Source organism: Thermobia domestica, chromosome 13, assembly GCF_964235325.1.
Source record: "Thermobia domestica chromosome 13, izTheDome1.hap1.1, whole genome shotgun sequence".
Lineage (NCBI taxonomy): Eukaryota > Metazoa > Arthropoda > Insecta > Zygentoma > Lepismatidae > Thermobia > Thermobia domestica.
In genome coordinates this window covers 88,331,845-88,350,150 of record NC_137466.1, presented here as the reverse complement: position 1 = coordinate 88,350,150, position 18,306 = coordinate 88,331,845, and the positions used below count along the sequence as shown (strand labels likewise).

The window sequence follows — 18,306 nt, the reverse complement described above, 5'->3', positions numbered from 1 at the left end:
GGGTTCATATTGCTATTTTCAAATTATGATAAATGTATTCTCAAGTTTGGCCTCCAAAGGCTCAATTCTTTTGACAGCCTGACAGCTAATAAATATTTCGTAAAAATTAGATCATTTTGAACTGATCTTTACAGAGTTAAATGTGATTATTATTCTAGAAGAATGAAAATATCTTATTCTAATATAATAATAAAAAAATTTTCATATTAACAATTCTTGGCATTTAGTTTCTTAAATAACTTGCAGATGTGTATGCATTGTATCTGTCTTCAGGAAATATGGAAATGAATGTGAAAATTTTGATTTAGCATTCTAGAGTATTGAAAGAGAATTTAACTAATAAGCTTCCATACCCATTAGTACGTGTACGGATACACAAAAGATGAAATGGGAAACAAACATTTAAAATCCCGCACTTTGTAATAGCAACAATTTGATATCGTTCTTCATAGTAAAGCTAAATATTTTGGTATTTTGCTGGTCCTTGACAAGATAGTGGACTCAATGGTGGAAATGGGTATAGAGTTAGGATGATAGTTATGGCTATAAGAAAAGAATTGTTTTGTTATTTAAATTTTTATCGCGTAATAACTTCCATTGTATAAAAAAAATCACCATGTATTTACCTCATTGTAGGCCAATGACGGGAAAAATAGTATCAAATGTGATTGTAGAAGGCGATAAAAATAAAGAAGAGGATGAAGATGACAATTTTGTTGTTGAAGAAACTCAGCCGCTGCCAATAACGGAGTCACAGGTAATGTAAAATGAGTAAAGCGATGATTCCGGTGAAATTTAATTTCTTTGTCTTCACCATTTTAAACAATGAGCATAACAAAGCAGTTCGTTAAATAATATCATCATATTACGTAGAATTAATAAAATGCATATGTAATATTTAAAAGAAGTTGTAAAAGAAGCAGGAACTATGTTTTTTTTTCTTCTTTTAAATCCGTAATATCACTGTATTTCGTCATTGGAAGTAAATACTAAAGTAAGCGTAAAAATAACCATTATTCTGAACTTCCTATGGTAAGCTTTAACATACATATAAAATATGTGCTGTTTTTTTTATCTATAAGTTCTAATATAAAATATTCTGGTAGGCATTTTTGCAAGGCTTCAGCATTTTGTAGAAATGCGTCGTGATTAAATATATTAAAGTTGCGATAACGAATAATATCAAATGGCTTTCTTGGCGGTTTCTTAATGTTCAGGATAGCATTTGTCACCCAGTGATCGAATGATCCAATAGGTGGACTAACGCCACTTGATGCTATCATGTCAATTTTATCGGTAATAATGAGATCGAGTAATGATTCAGCGAACTCTGTTATTCTGGTTGGTTCTTTAATGAGTTTGACAAGCCCAAACATATCCAGGATACGGTTCAAATATTTTGTTTCGGCTTTTTCAAGACAGAGCTGATCACAATTAAGGTCACCCAGTATATAAAGACAATCAACTTGTGGATATACATGTGTAATCAGATCCTCAAGAATAGACAATTTGGTATAGGGGGAATTTGGTGGTCTATACATTGATACGATACCTATGCGTACCGAATTTATTTTCACCATTACCGTAAGGCATTCTACTTGATCGGAGTTAGGTATTTCAACCAGCTTTACAGCCAAATTTTTAAGATAATACATTAAAATTCCTCCAGCATGATGTTCTCTGTCTTGCCGAAGAACGGAGTAGCCAGGCATATTAATGAGCCTTGTATCAGTTGAATTGTCAAGCCACGTTTCACTAACTATAAAAATAGCACACTGTGATTCTAACATTAGTAAACGTATTTCATCTATTTTCGGTAAAATGGAACGAACATTAGCATGCATAATTAAAAATTGAGACTGTTGTCCTGCCGTACACTCAAATCTTTCCTGAAAAGTTTTGTTGATACTAGTATTTAAATGTTCGTTTGTACCATGCCAATGGTCATGAATGCTCCCTTGTACTATGTCTACGTTACTCATCACTATTGTTAAACAATTTTCTTACGATACAACTACAATATAGCGATAATGCACCAACTAGTAAACCCTTTAAAGCTAGAGTGGTACCCATCTTTGTCTCAGGCTTTGAAAAACAGTAATATAAATCTGATCCATCATCTCCATAGAGAATAAGTAACCTACTTTTTGCAGGACCAGAAATTTCACCGTAAGTACACCCCTGAATATTGACATATACAAAAACACAATGGACACAAGCAAAAATATCGTAAGACTGTATTGTACAAAGCATAATGAAGCAGTCACTAAGAGAAGTGTTCAGTAGACTAATCAACATAACACAAATATATATATATATATATATATATATATATATATGTGTGTGTGTGTATATATATATATATATATATATATATATATATATATATATATATATATATATATATATATATAAAAGTACACTTTCACAACAGACGAAACTCAGCCCACATTTGCTGTTGACAGAGTACACTACGCTGAGTTTAAATGGCTTCTAGCTCACTTACAGTAGTTATGAAGTGCTTTTGCTTCCCTTTCACAACAACTATTTTACCATCTTGAATAAAAACATCCCTTGTACCAAACTTCTGTGTCGCGTTTTTGAGTAGTTGCAGCCGAGCCTTACAAAGATCTCTGATTGTGATACCTGAATTCTTTAACTTCCTTTTGCTTCTAAATACTAATGATCTGATCCTGTAATTTGTAAATTTCACTATAATAAGTCTGTTCTTACCGGAAACCACTAGGCCAATTCTGTGTTCGACACAGGTCAGAATTCTGAAGTTTGACTCCTAGACGATCTTCAAACAGAGACGAAGCAATTGCATCCATATCCTCTCCTTCACGTTCCGGTAAACCGAAAATTCGAATGCTATTCCTCCGCTGGTACTGCTCTAGTTCTACAATTTTGTCACTTAGATCGGCAATTGTTTTGTCACGTTTTTTAAGTTCACTCTTCATGTTGTGCATATTTGTTTTCAGATCGCTAACCTCATCACCGTTAAATTTCATAGTTTCCTCCAAACGTCCAATCACCACCTTTATTACAGTTTCAATAATAGAATTTACTATGACCTTCGTTACCTCTGGAGACTGAACGTCCGATTTCACTTCACTACATCTGTTTCACAAGATCATCTTTTACCCTTTGGGATGACCGTGCATTTGGAGTGCCGGTATTCTCGCTTCTTGTATTCTTCGGCATATTTCACTATTAACACAGAGAAACGATATATATTTTACTTGAAAAGCAAGCTTAATGGTTTATGAACAACAAATACACACACTCAGCACTATCTTCATAAAAATCGCTTCATAAACAGCACAAAAGTGGGAAAATTGTTACGCACTCTTACACGCTTGCGACCATCTTAGATCTCTGATACTAGGGAACGAGTGTTGGGAATATTTACACAAAGATATGGTAGAATATACTGTTGTGATTGATTGTGTGTTTTGAGACAAATAGAAGAGATATTGGAGCGCATAGGAATATCGGTGATTCTCGGTATAGATCAAGAGAAAACTGCGAGTTTTAGCAACATAGAAAGCTGGACAATGTGTGCCTTTAAGGATGTCGATAAGGTTAATATTTGATTTTGTATTTGATAGAACGCTAGTATTAAATGTTAGATTAACTTAATAGATGGTACTGTATTTTCTTTGAATTTTGAGATTCATAGTGGCAGCATTATGCTACATTGTTTGTAACGCAGTGGTATCAACCTAAACTGAATTTTTAATAACAGAAATAGTTCTTTTGAAAACTAAAATTAGTTTAACACTCCTCTTTGTTCCATTAATATAAAGACAGTGGTGTCGAGCTGTATGCGACATCTTCTACCTTAGATTATAAGGAAAGGGATTAAGATTTTGAATTTGATTGTAGGAGTTGATTTTTCTACAAGTACGATATAATATAAACAAATTGCAGTATATTTAAACATACTTCCAATACATATATATAGTGTTAACATGGTAGTTCGTTTTCATTACTACTGTTAAAAGAAAACTATGTCTTTTTGTTAATGAAACCAACAGTTAAACTTAATGGTCATTGAAAATTAAAAATAATTTAGTAATGTAACATTATGTTATGTATTCCTGTTCCAAGCTAATTTAGTAGAACATTATGGTGGTTCGAATTCCACCTTCAACTGTAGGTTCACGTGTCATATATTCTTGGTTCTGAAAAGAAGCGAAACCGAGCAGATGTCTCACGAACATTCGCTGGAGAGGCAAGGAAGAATAAATTGAGTTGAGTTGATTTTAAGTTTAACGTCCCTTTCAGCAGCGAGGCTATATGAGACATGGACCTACTGATTAATGTGGAATCCGAAGTTTTAAGTCCAACGATTTTGCCCTGGAGGCTAAGGAGACTGTAATGATGAGAATGAATGAAATGGTGGAATGATGAAAATAGGAGGAAACGAGAGAACCCCGAAAAACCCACGCACACGGTGTTTGTCCACCAGAAGGCCTACTTAGCAACTTGAGACCCCATACACAAGAATGAAATTTGCAGAAATCGCTGTATTTCTGTTTGTTGATTCTATGGTCGAATCTTGTATTTTTAAGTGGCTTAGAGCACGAAAATCGTATTGCCGAAACTCTATTGCAATTTCTAATTGTTCCAATACTTTGTTTATTGTGTTAGATTGCTGAATGAATAGAATTATCTCCATTTTCGTTACAGACGGAGATTGTTAGAACTGAAGATCTGCAAATGAATTTGAATGAAGGAGAGCAGGGTCACTTGGTAGAACAGATATTGCAAACACAAAAGGAGTTGGAGGATGGTAGTCATCAGAAACAGAAATCAGACCCAGATCAGTTGATGCAGCCGAAGAAAGTGGAAATAGTGAGTAGATTTTTTAAAATATTTATTGGAAAAACAAATATAAAGTGTATTCATTCTAAGTTTACTCTACAGGTGTAAGGATACTTCTTGTAGCCATTTAGAATTGAAATGATGTGACTCTTAAGTGCAAAGCGGTGCCTTTGATGAAATACGTTGTAAAGTAGTAAATGTCGTACTTACGAATCGACTATGTCTAATTTGACATAGACCACACCGCAAGAAGCATATTCTTACACGATCGAACACTTGCTTTAGTATTGCCTCAATTAAAAAATCAATAAACACGAAAGTTAGTTGGAAGAAGGATCGCACTTCAGACCATTTACAGTAAAACTATTAACAGTCAATAACACCAACAGTAAGAAAGAGAGTGAAAGAAAACCAGCCTGGGACGTATAAACTCCCTACATGTATTTTTAGCAGTAACTTTGGCCGTATGTTAATTTGGCTTTGTTCAATAGTATTTTAGCTCCTTCGCTCTTTGATTCACTTCTTGCAAAGTTTGGAGATATGAACCATTGCATGCTTCAGTCTATCATTTCATCAAGGGATTGCGTCACTGAAGTAAGTTAAAAAGGGCCAGAGACCTACAGAGCTGTACTACCGGAATAGGATAATGTTTGTAAGTGTATCATAATAGATGAACTGACTACCAGGGTAACTGACGATATAAAGGAAGCAAGCCCTTACTCGGTTTGTCATATAAAAGTTTTGTGAAGCACAATAATATATTTCATGTGGTAATTATTAATTAATTATTGTATTATAATAAGACTCGTTTGATTATGCAAGTCAAAAACAGCAAATATGAAACTTTATTCTTCTTTTGTTGAAATACATTAGTGCTTCAATATTATCATGTGTTACAGGAATGGGAGGCAGGTGTCGGAGAAGCAGCGCGTAAGAAAGAAAGGGAATCATCGCAGCGCGAAGTTGACCGTTTAAGGAACTCCATTCAGACGCTCACACGAGCAGCAAATCCTTTGGGTAAATTAATGGACTTTCTTCAAGAAGACGTGGATGCAATGCAACGGGAACTGGAAATGTGGTCAGAGGAGAATAATCAACTTCAGAAAGATTTAAAACGGGAACAGAGGTAAGTTATTTTCTACCGTTCAAATTGAGGATATTGACTCGATGGTGAAGAATTATTGGCTGTTACCTAAATTCTAATTTTGGTAGCAGATTTAACACTCCGTAGACTTGGCGAATTTTAGGACTTAAGTGGATCAACACTTACTTTGATTGTGTGTACTTTGTAAATGATATCTCTTCTAGCAAGTTTTACACTTTTTGTTAGTATCAGGTATGGAGTTTCGAAGTAATCTTCAACTGACAATTCAAGCCGAAATGGGATTTATGCCATATTAATACATTTATTAATATCACATAATATTCAAGAGTATTATACTATACTCTTGATAAACAATTTGTATGTTCCATTTAATATTTTTATTACTCCATAATTCCCGGTCTGCCTTATCCCTTTTCTGCCTTGTATCGGATGTATTATCCTCGTATACCATCCATCATACATTTTCTCTTTTTCCCACACCTCCATTATTAATTCGTGCAATATTCTTGTCACTACTTCTGCGCCTCCCTTCAGTAGTTCTGGTTCTATTCCATCTTCTCCGGGCGCTTTATTTATTTATTTCTTTATTCATTTTTAACTTTACTATTTCCTTCTGTACTCCTTCTAGTGGTGCAGGTTTTCTTCGAAGTTTTCCTGAGGCGTTTTTTTCTCTACTTATTTCTCCTTTTCTTTCACTTCATCTCCTCCATGTAATAGTTCGCAAAAAGTATTTTCATCTCTGTAATGCTTCTTTTTTGTGTCCTATGAAGTTCCCTTGCTTATCATTGTAGAACACTGCTCTTGGCTGGAATCCTTTCTTCATTTCCCTTGTTCTCCCATAAAAGTTTCTGATTTCCTTTTTCTCTTTCATTTTCTCTAACTTTCTCCTTTTCTTCTTATATTCTTTCTACACGTTTTGTTTTCTATTCTTCGTTTTTTCATGTATTGTTAACTATTTGACTTGTCCGTCTTTGTATCATTCTGTTTGTGGCTTCGTTTCTTTCTCCTATCACTGCTTCACATTCTCTGTCGAAGTATTCCGTTTCTTCTTTCCTAAAGTTTCTTGAGCTATCTTATTGATGCTGCATTTAAGTATTTTCCATTTCATATCTAAGCTACTTTCTTACCACCTCTCCCTTTCTATATCTAGCTTTTTCTCTAACTTTCTCTTGTATTTATCAAGCAATTCTCTATCTTCCATTCCTTCTATATTGTGTCTTTTTTCTTTCTCCTTTTTTGGTTTTCATTGTTTTATTATTATTATTATTATTATTATTATTATTATTATTATTATTATTATTATTTATAGTAGTCCTAACTAGGAATTGTTCGTATCCTCTACTCCTTTATAGCTGCTTACTTTTATTATGTCTGGTTCTTGTCGTTTATCTATTACGATGTGATATCTTTGGCTTTTTGTGTTTCCATCCGGAGACACATGTTTTTTTCTGTTTATCCTTCCTAGATTGCCAAGCGCTTTTTTATGACCATGTTCCTCTTACTGGCAAAGTATATTCATTTTTTCATGTTTTCGGCAGCCTATAACACGTAAACGATGGGGTTTTCGCCGTATGTTTATTGGAACTTTTTTGTTTGTTTTACTCTCAGGAATCACTCCTCTGCTTTTGTACAACGAATTTAGCGCCATACTGTATTTAGCGCCTTCTCATTATCCTCTTCCTCTGCCGTTCTGATTCCAAATTTTCATCCAATTCCGAGATTGGATTAGAGTATTCGCAACAATCTTCTTTTTACGAAAAAGATTGTTAGTCTTATGCTCAACTCTCAACCTGGAGGCCGAATAATAATAATAATTAGTTCTAAACATCTCTTCACGTCTCGACCGAGGAGTTTTTCATAGCATAATCTTCTTCCCCTTACATATAGTCAACCTATGTAAGCTCCATACCTTATTTTTCTTTGCGCGCAACCTATGTAGACGATAATACTAGTTAACCCAGTAAGATAAACTTAACAATTCTCCTCATACAGCAATACATTCCAGTATTCAGAAATTCGGCTCACCTTTCTTTAAGGTTCCTCTCCCTATCCTAACAGCATGTCTGGTAGTTCCCTCTAAAGATACCATAATATTATACCTGCCGAATGCAGGACGATCTGGCACTGAACTGCTTTCACCAGCAACATTTAGCCCGAAGATAGGACTCACTCACAGTATCATGAATACATACTTGTACCAATCATTGGGACGAACTCACCAAATTTTATCAGAAATAAATTTTCCTTTGCAGTGGAAAAGTGAGTGATTTTCATAATTTTTATCACGTGCTCTATGCAGCGATTATGAATATGAAATTCGAAAACGTTTAATAATTTAAAGTGTTGAAATACATCAAGGATTCGACAGGAACACACAAAAATAAAATTAAATACACTGATGTATACACTGATATATAATTATGAAAATCACTCACTTTTCCACTGCAAAGGAAAATTTATTTCTGATAAAATTTCAAGTTCGTCCTAATGATCAGGTGGTTCAGTAGTCATCATGTTCAGGTAGTTGAGAAAGTTGTCAATCTTAGGTTTTTTTTTCTTCTGAGTTTCTGAAAAGTCGCAGCTTTTCCACTGCAAGAACAAGGTGGCAGGCTAGCTAGTAAAAGTAAAGCTGCGTTTCATTTATTATGTATTTCCTTTTTGCCTTTGTATGTCTCTATCGAATCCCATTTGTATGTTTTAACCCTTTGCCTTTTTCCTGATTAATGAGTGTGGGTGATTATAAGAAACATGTAGTCGGACAGTGCATGATGTATGATTGGAAAGTCATGCAGATAAGAATAATTTTATTTTTTTGTGTACAAGAGTGGAACTTGTGCATAGTTTCCTGCAACTTGCTATGGTGCCTGGGATTGTGAGGCTTAATTGATTTTAACATTTTTTTTAAAAATCATTGTTTGTTTGTCGGAAGTTCTGTTGTCATTTCTCAGAAGTTTAATGCATAAATCACCATCTTCTTTTCGCACATACGTACGAGAGATCAAAGTGGAATGTGAGTCATTATGTTGATTATTTTCATTGCTGTGTAAATTGAATAACATAAATATAGAACGTGAATTCAATGCGAAATATAAAATGTAGTATACTTTTTTATTTGTTTTTGAAGAGACTGATTATGTATGATAGCAGTGTAAGATTTCGCAAATAGAATCAAAAGTTATACAATAAATAATAATGAGAAAAATTAAATAAATCAGTGTGACAAATGGAAATTAATTACTTTTTTTTGTATTCTTTTCAGTATTACAGAGCAACGCATAGAACCTTTGAAGGCTCATTTAGCTGAACTAGAACAGGCAATTGAAGATCAGTTGGATAAGATTAGTATTATTAAATCGAATATCTTGCGAAATGACGAAAAAATACAAAAAATGTTAGGTGTAATGAATCTTGGTGTACAGTTGTGAATATAGTTAATTACATAGGGATTTTAGTTATACGAACCGTGGTTATAGCTAATGTGAAAATCTAAAGGAAAGCACAAGTTTTCCTGAAGTTTTATTTGTTTCTGTGAAACGAGATACTAATATGTTGCACTTAATGTGTTTCATTACGAATTGCTAGATCTCAAACTAACACGTGCATTAATGTTAAAAGAGTGCCCTTGTCATATTATTTGTATATATACATGTTTGTGTTTGATATACAACTCACAAAAATATTCATATCAATGTAGATATTGAAAATTTAATTTATTGTGTGTTTCTGGACTTGGTATGATCTTTAGGAAATTGTTTATATCCTAACTTTGAGATTTACACAATACCTCATTTTGATAGAAATCTGGTAAGATATACTTTTTTCTTATCTTTCGAAATATATATATTGAAATACAAAATTGCATTCTTGTTATTGTTATAAATAGAAGTTTATTAATTGTAAAATTTACATATCGATATTAGATGATGAATAATTACTTGGTTTTAAAAAAATGCTTATTTATAGAATCAAAATTTCATGTTCAACTACTGTCACAATATCATCTCAATTCAAGATATGCACATTGCAAGATCTGTTATGTATTTTTACACTAAAGAAGATGAGTTACCAATTCTCCCTACCATTCATACCAAACCATCACCCCACTACAGTGGTACTTCGGGTCACAAATGCTTCTCGTCACAAACAGATCGGCACACGAACACAATTTCTGAACAAATTTTGGCTTGACCACGAATAATGCCTCGGGCACACGAACGAACACACGTGGCTTTGACGTCATGTTTTCGACTCGCTAAGAGTAACAATTGTACTGAGGTTTGTGCACTGTGAACATTCTTGTTACGTTGTACTTGATACATTTTTTTCTTCCTTTTAGCATTAAATTGACTTTTATTAGGGCTTCTCTTCCTCTACCATCTACTTGTGCCAGTAATTATCAACCACAAAGGTAAAGTTACCTGTATACATTTTATATCAATGTATGTGTATATTTTTGCCACAAGTAAATCCATAAACCAATCAAAGAAAATTACATTTCTGGGACGGACGAACGGATTAAATGGACTTGCATTAATTTCAATGGTAAAAGTTGTTGCGGTTCGCGAACTTTTCGCTTCACAGTGTTACGAAACTGAATAAGTTCGTGACCCGCGGTACAACTGTATATCTAAAGCATATTCAATAGATATACAGTAACTTCCGACTTCGGATGTACACATCTTGAAAATTACAAAATAACGGTGTATCAAATATTACCTTACTGTATAATTATATATTTTTCGTATTTTTATAGGTTAAATCTTACTGAATGCATGTTTCATTTATAAAATAATACTGTGTAAATAACGAAGTAAATTCGGAAGTTATACGTAAGTATAGAGGTCTGTGTGGATATAAAATATCTTATCTGCACCCACTTGCGTCCACTATATCTCTGTCCGCATCCACAGATAGTAAGTTAATATAAGTATACTGTATACAAATTGTTGTGTGTATGACAATTATGATGTCAGAAATAGCTTTAATATAGCAATTGCAAATACCTCCTCTCTAATTTTGTGAATTCTATTATATATCAATAAAATTCAAGCTAACATTAAATGCAATTTCTTCTCATTGTAAGCAACTACGCTAAATAAAATTGAATTAAGTTACGGACACAAATTACGAAATTAATGGAAAACCTGCGCACTTATTTAAGATCTTCTCAAACGCAGATATCTGCCAAGAAAATTTCCAAGTTGGTGCGCAGTGTTTTGTCAAATAGCTGTATTTAAATCTCATTATTCGTAAAACATAAACTTCTCTATTTAGAATGCAAGGGTGAAATGAGGTAAAAGTTTTTTGACATAGAAGAGTAACGATCTAAACAAACTCACGTGAAATTACATTAGTACTTGACATTTATTGTATAATCTGAAAAAAGAAAATCCAACTAAACGTAATTCTGCTTGGTGGTTATTTGCTCCAAAAAGATCTTGTTCACCTCAGCCATAGGTTGGTGGGCAACATGGAAATTTTAAAACTTTTCTCTCCCTTGCGTGAACTGTTTTATACTTTGATAAGGTCTCTCCTTCGTAACTGCATCTAGATATTCTATCCTTGGTCTTCCCTTTTCCTGGTTTTCCTTCTACCTTTCCCTCTATCAGCACAGTGATCCAATCGGAGTGTCGAATAAGATGGCCAAGCATGTTGTTTCTTCTTTTTTCCATTATTTTCATGATCTGTCGTCCTTCATTTGCTTCCTTTAGTACATCTTCATTCCTTTTCCTTTCGGTCCATGATATGCGCAGCATTCTGCGCCAACACTACATTTCAATACATTTTAAATGCTTCCAGCTTGGATATTTCAGCTTTTCCTAATGTCCACGTCTCTGATTCGTAAGCGCCACGCTCCATACCAATGTTTTATTAAATCGTTTACGAACGTCCAGCGACACATTTCTTGATGTTAGTAGTCATCTTTTCCTATTGAATGCTTGTTTAGCCTGTGCTATTCTGGAACTTACGTCTTTTTCACTTCTTCCGTCCGAGGATATTAGACTTCCTAAATAGGGGAACGTCTTCGATTTTCTCTCTATCTAGTCATACGTTTGCCCCTTAAAGAAAATTATGATCAGTTTTGTGTTCGGTGCGAAGACACAGGATATTAAATATGTAAACAAATTATCACCTCTTCTAGCATTTCTAATGATGTCTCCATAGGAACTCATAAGGTTATCCAGAAATATGAAAGCCAGGTTTGGTTTAGTTCTGTTTGCCTATAAATGTTATCAGCACTTTCATATAACTTCTTCGACATTGCTAGATTCGATTGTGGACTGTGTTGAATATGTTCTACAGAAACTTCTGGATCCTTTGAACCATATATTCAAACATTGTGTAAGTTAACACAACCTGACAAGTGGAACGTTTGCTAATCTGAGAAAGCATCCTTGATAGAAAGTTGAGTTGTTATCATTTCTGCAGAAGGTCAATGGCAAATGAATGTCTTTTGTTCTTTTGTTTCTCATAGCTTAATTTGTTGTAATACGTGCACTTTGTGTGCGTACGAACATAATCTTTTATGCACAACATCGTGAAAAATAGATCTTGCAATTCCTAACTGCCTGCTCGCTTCCTGTATTGAGTTCCTGGGCTTTGCGTGAAACAATCTCTTATCGACTCGTCATGTTAGTCTGAAACTTGGATTTATCAAGTAATGGAAGATTCTTCTGAAATACAAGGCAAAAGTTTCCTTATACTTTTTGTTCTTGAATATCACCTTACACGTGCCTTTTTTTTCTGTACCGACGCCATTTTTTATTTTTATTTAAGCAACGTTAGCGCCGCACCTGTAACTGTACAAGTATGAAAATTTGCTTAACCAAACGCATAAATATACTATAACTTTTGAATACTTCGTTAACCAAAAAATAAATAAAAAACTCGGTTTATTGAAATGTTGAACCTTCAGTTACAAGCCGGATACCCCGTATAAAGTTATCTAGTAGTAAAGTGTCTAGAATTAACAATGGTCAAACATTTTAACTTACAGTGAGAAAACTTTTAACCTGAAGTTTCAGCATCTGCAGGATAACAGAAAAGTAATGAAAACCCTGCCATTTTCTACTACAAGTCAGAACTATTAGGTTATATTTATTCACAGCCTACTCCTTTAAATTATGGCTTTAATAAAAGTTACACTATTTACATATAGTAAGTAAAAATTGGCTATTGATGCGGCAAGTGAAAATGCGATGTTATATTCCAACAAAAATGGCTTGATGTCTGATATGTAGTTTTAACTCATTTCAAGTTGATATAGTGTTGAGTTCACGCCCTAAGATTTACTTTCCAATTCTCTTAGTGATTAAGTTATTGTTGTGTCTAATACTATACCATTCTTGACAAAACATAGCATGCTTAATATATAAGTAAGCGCTAAAAAGCAAATAGGTGCAAAATGCATGTTCCATACTCGTGAGAAGTGTTGCATTGCCTGTCACCGCTCATAGTCTGGCAGTCTTTACATTTCCTAAATTTGTATAAAGAGATATTGTCCTGCCTTGACTTTATGTATTATATATATTTCTTTAATAAATGTGTGTGTGTTGTAGTACAGGGTGTTCCAATATACAATGCAACCCAGAGTTTAAGATAGTAGAACTTTTGAACCGGAAGCGGTACACAAATAATGGATATACCAAAATGAAGCTTTGTTCATGCATATGTTTTTAAACTAGGAAGCAACGATTGAAGTACACTAGGAACAACACAGTGTTGCCAGATGTAACCGAAGGTGTAAATCAATTTTTTTACAAGTCACGTAAATTGACTCATAACTCACGTATAGATGTTCTGTCGTTAATTTTCAGTTTGTATAGTTGGAGTAGCTTGTAAACTATGGAATGGAAAAAAAAAAGAATTTTTCATTTCCACCGATAACTAATCGGATGAGGCCACTGTAAGGGGTTACTAGGGAAAACGTGGTTTTCATAAATTAACATTCTAAATTGGCAACAGTGCAGTGATCATGAGGCACTCTGTTATTTTGGCCGTATGTATGGAAGTTAGAGTACACATCTTGTTGATATACTCGTGTTTTTATCCCTTATTCACAAAATTGATGACATTTACCCCATCATAACTTAAACCCCACCATACCATCATTGAAGTCTCGTGATGGTCTTTGGAAGCAACTTCAGTTGCTTCTTTGGTTTCGCGTATAAATCCTATCACTTTGCAGTTGTTGGAATTGAATTGAATTTGTTCTCAATTAGGAAGGGGGCTGACCATGACACTTCATAGCGTACCAGACCATCTTTCATTCTCCCTCTCGGAAGTATCAGAGCTGGAATTCGCTATCCTGTTCTACAGTGATGGTGCACATTGTAAGATCATTGTGAATATGACGCGATATTGTTTTGAGGGATATTTTCACCTGTATCGCCATTTTTTGGTTTCGCACAGAATATCGAGATTCTAGCCTTGATGGCTTTTATGGCTTGTCGAATTCATACCTTGTATAGTCTGCCAGACCATGGTATATTGTTTTTTGTGGTACCCTCAATCTTGCGTGTATTTTATTTACTGATGGTATTGAATCTTTTTCACTTGCAAAGTGAAGTTGAATATTTGTGCTCATGAACAAAATAATATTAATGGCAACATGGAAAATTATTTGGGTTATATATACAAAAGAGTTTTGACAATTTATGTCAGTGCTAGGTATATGATAAATGAAGGAAACGACCGATCTTTTCCTCTCACCATATTCTGTATATGTTGGCTTAAAAACTGATCGACTGAATGAAGATATGTATATTTATTTAGAGATAGTAATTGACGTATTTTAAATCTAATTAATTAAGAAATAAGTGTAAACTTACTTCGTTGACTGTCTAAGATTTCCTGAACGGTTTCGACCACTTGTGGCCTTGTTCATCAGGTTGTCAAAAATATGAACTGTAAACAATATCCAAGGTTGTAAGCAAGTTGTCAATCCCCAGTAAAAATGGGTTCACACACCCAACATTTTGTCAATAATTTCGGAGTGAATCAAACGATTTTCATCTCTGACGAAGAATGAACGTAATTCTCTTGGTATACTTCAAACGTTGATAAATTCGTTACGACATTATTAAGAAACAAAAGAACATGTTGGGTATGTACGTCCACTTTTGCTGGCGAGTGCACCAGTGTAGAAAGATCTGTTTCTAGGTGATTAAATATTCATTAAAGAAGGAGATCTATGCCACAAACCAAAATTATGTAGTGTCTGTTCTAGATTAGTCGGATAATAGTTTAAACAGAAACCCTATTGAGTTGTACTGTAAATCATTTTGAAGAATGAAGCACAAAGAAAGTACCAATCTCTACAAAAAGTCTTGGGGGAAACAGTGACAGCAGTTTGGAAATCATAAAAGTACCGTGCTGAACTACAGTTAAGATATCACAAGAATAATATAGGACTTAATCAATGGAGAAAATACATACGTAGTGCTGATAGTAAGTTAATACTGCAGACCTAATAACGATTAGTGTTAAATCTATTATAGAGAAAGAGAAGAGTAAAAAGAAAATCATAATCATATTCATATAAAGTTATGCATTTATCACAGTTTCGACTGAATTGTCACTTATGCCTCTTTGCTGTTAACTCTGACACATTTAATTTCTACACTTCAAGTTCATATGATACTAGTATTTTTTGATCGGTATAATAATTTTAAATAAATAGATAAACTGTTAAAGTGCATAATTTTACGATATTCTTTCTACTATATAAAATATTTTTCTGAATTTAAAATGATTAAGGGTGCTTCCAGCTATTGTGTTAGTGATTTCTTTCTGTACTGTGATCAGATGTTAGTAACAAGATTAGTATGCCACTTCTGTGGCATTAAAAATCAGATGGCAAATGTTTGCCGATCAACTTCAAATCACAATAACAGTAAGTGAACATTTTTGGAATACTGATAAGTAACTTTGTACTGTAGAGTTGTTCAGTTTATTTACTGTCGGAACAAAATGTATTTTTAGATACTTAGAACATACGGTACATATGAGGTCTTCCGAAACCTAATAAATTTTCTCCATACTAACTTAAATTATTTTGGTTTTCTGTATTACATCATTTCTGTGTATGAGTAAGTTTGACATATATAGGTTATCTACTTGAAAACCGCAAAATATCTACGAATATTCTAGTAATCTTATCTGTCACCCAGGTAATATTTTATACAGTATATATACAGTATATTGTGTATTTTTTTTTTTTCATGATGGGTCCAAAACTAGAATCACTAGATTGTACTTGTGTATAGTAAATAGCAAAATACAGATTAGATGCAACGATTATTACTATTTTATTATTATTCCTAATTACAAAGTTCTCATTCTACTTCATCTTCCAAGTATTCCCATTTGGCGTGTATATATATATATATATATATATATATATATATATATATATATATATATATATATATATATATATATATATATATATATACACCTTTTCGACACTTCGGCCCCCTTTAGAGTCTACAATACATATGAAGGACCTCTTGCAATATATACGTTTAGTATTTATATTTCTTCCCCATGTTAGTACACACACACACACACACACATATATATATATATATATATATATATATATATATAGGAGTTGGGACAAAAAAATCTAAAACGTTTGCAAATGTATGAAAATCATACCTAGTATGGTGTGGGGCCTCCTTTTGCGTCCAAAACAGCTTGGATCCGACGTGGAATGGACTTATACAGCTCCTGAATCGTGGTGTGTGGAATTTTGTACCATTGTTCCTCCAAAACATGCTCCAGTTCCTTAAGGGACGCTGGTGGAGGGTAATGAGACCGAACACGCCTTTCTAACTCAGACCACAATGGCTCAAAGATGTTCAGATCTGGTGATTGTGGGACCCAGGGGAGGTGTGATAGCTCCTGGTCATGCTCTCCTCAAAAGATTTCACCGTTTTTGCAGCGTCACAGGGTGCTAAATCATCTTGGTAGATGCCATCATCATCAGGGAACAATATTTGGGCCATGGGTAGAACCTAGTCCCCCAAAATGGCCGCATACGCCTTAGCATTCATCATTCCATGCAGGGCTATGATGGGACCTGCGGAAAACCACGATATCACTGCCCATACTGTAACAGAACCACCCCCATGCTTTACAGTTGGGAGCAGACAGTCTGTACCATAGGCCTGCGACGGTGTTCTCCATACGTAAACACGACCGGTTGTTGGAAACAATGTGAAGGTCGATTCATCGGAAAATTGAGGGCATTGATTATAGCTGGATTGAGGGAACTACTATGTGCTTTCATGTATACATAATTTCGAAATACTTTATGCTTAAGTATTACGATGAATTGTTTCTACAGTACAGTTAATAACGGATCAACATATCTTATTACACTTAAAAGAGGAAAATACAGATTTACAGAATGTTTTCGATTGTTAACGTTGGATTATGGGTTTGAACCTATCAATTTTGGTTTACTGTTTCCCGAAGATACTCGAAGTTGAACTTAGGAAATGTTTGCCTCAAAAGACCAATATTACACAGTCTAAGTTCAAAAACTAGTTCTTATAGCAACTATAGTAATTTCCTAATTAAACTTAATTTAGAGTTACCCCGTGCCGCAAGCGTCAGTGGACCATCGATGGGTAACTAGCTATCTCTCACCAAAAATGGATGGCCCCACTGCAACGATCCGCGGTGGCTCCACTTCCGTTTTGAAAATTATACCACCAGTGGGCCACCGGTGGCAGAGACGCGAAGAAATACCAATGAATTACAAAATTACTCCACCAAAATATGTTAAATAGCCTATATGCATGATTCATTTACATTGAGATGAGTCTAAAAAGCACTTACAAAATATATATAAAGTTCTCCCGGAATGGCGCGAAACAGCAAGCTTGTGATGTAGAAGCATGGGTTACTGTTGACCCCGGAGCTCACTTTACGAATATTCATTAGGAAAACCAAACATGTAATAATAAACGCATACACATGACTGGCGATAAGTCGTTTCGGTCCCTTCGCCGATTCTCCGCGACGAATCGAAAGACGGACCGAAAAGAAGTCATCGCCGCTACGTGGTGGTAACTGCAACACCCCTACTCTAGAAGTCTGTTTTGACTCGACGAAACCCTGCCGCCAGGGACACTAGCGTCAATCTTTCGATGCGTCGCTATATCGACGATCGACATTTACCGTCAAGTGCACCACTAGATATTGGCGACGTTAACGGCATGGGGTCAAGTTTCATCTCATAAATGTGAGATATTCTATTTTGGCATAAATTTTAACTCCTCTTCTCTGTTAGGATACGCATCTTAATAAAAATGGCGTGACAACCCTGTCGGCGCATGGCACCCTAAAATGTTCTAGGA

The 18,306-nt window shown here is 34.5% G+C and overlaps 1 protein-coding gene across 1 annotated transcript in view; it reads left to right on the top strand.

The window, feature by feature from the left end:
- The window catches only part of IFT54 (intraflagellar transport 54), a 92,576-nt gene extending 76,341 nt beyond the window's left edge, over positions 1-16,235 (top strand). Inside the window, exons 10-13 of the mRNA XM_081736034.1 lie at positions 637-757; positions 4,696-4,860; positions 5,730-5,956; positions 9,195-16,235. Coding sequence (XP_081592160.1) covers positions 637-757; positions 4,696-4,860; positions 5,730-5,956; positions 9,195-9,360 — 679 coding nt within the window. The 3' untranslated portion in view covers positions 9,361-16,235. The remainder of the gene's footprint in view (positions 1-636; positions 758-4,695; positions 4,861-5,729; positions 5,957-9,194) is intronic.
- Positions 16,236-18,306: the final 2,071 nt, after the last annotated feature.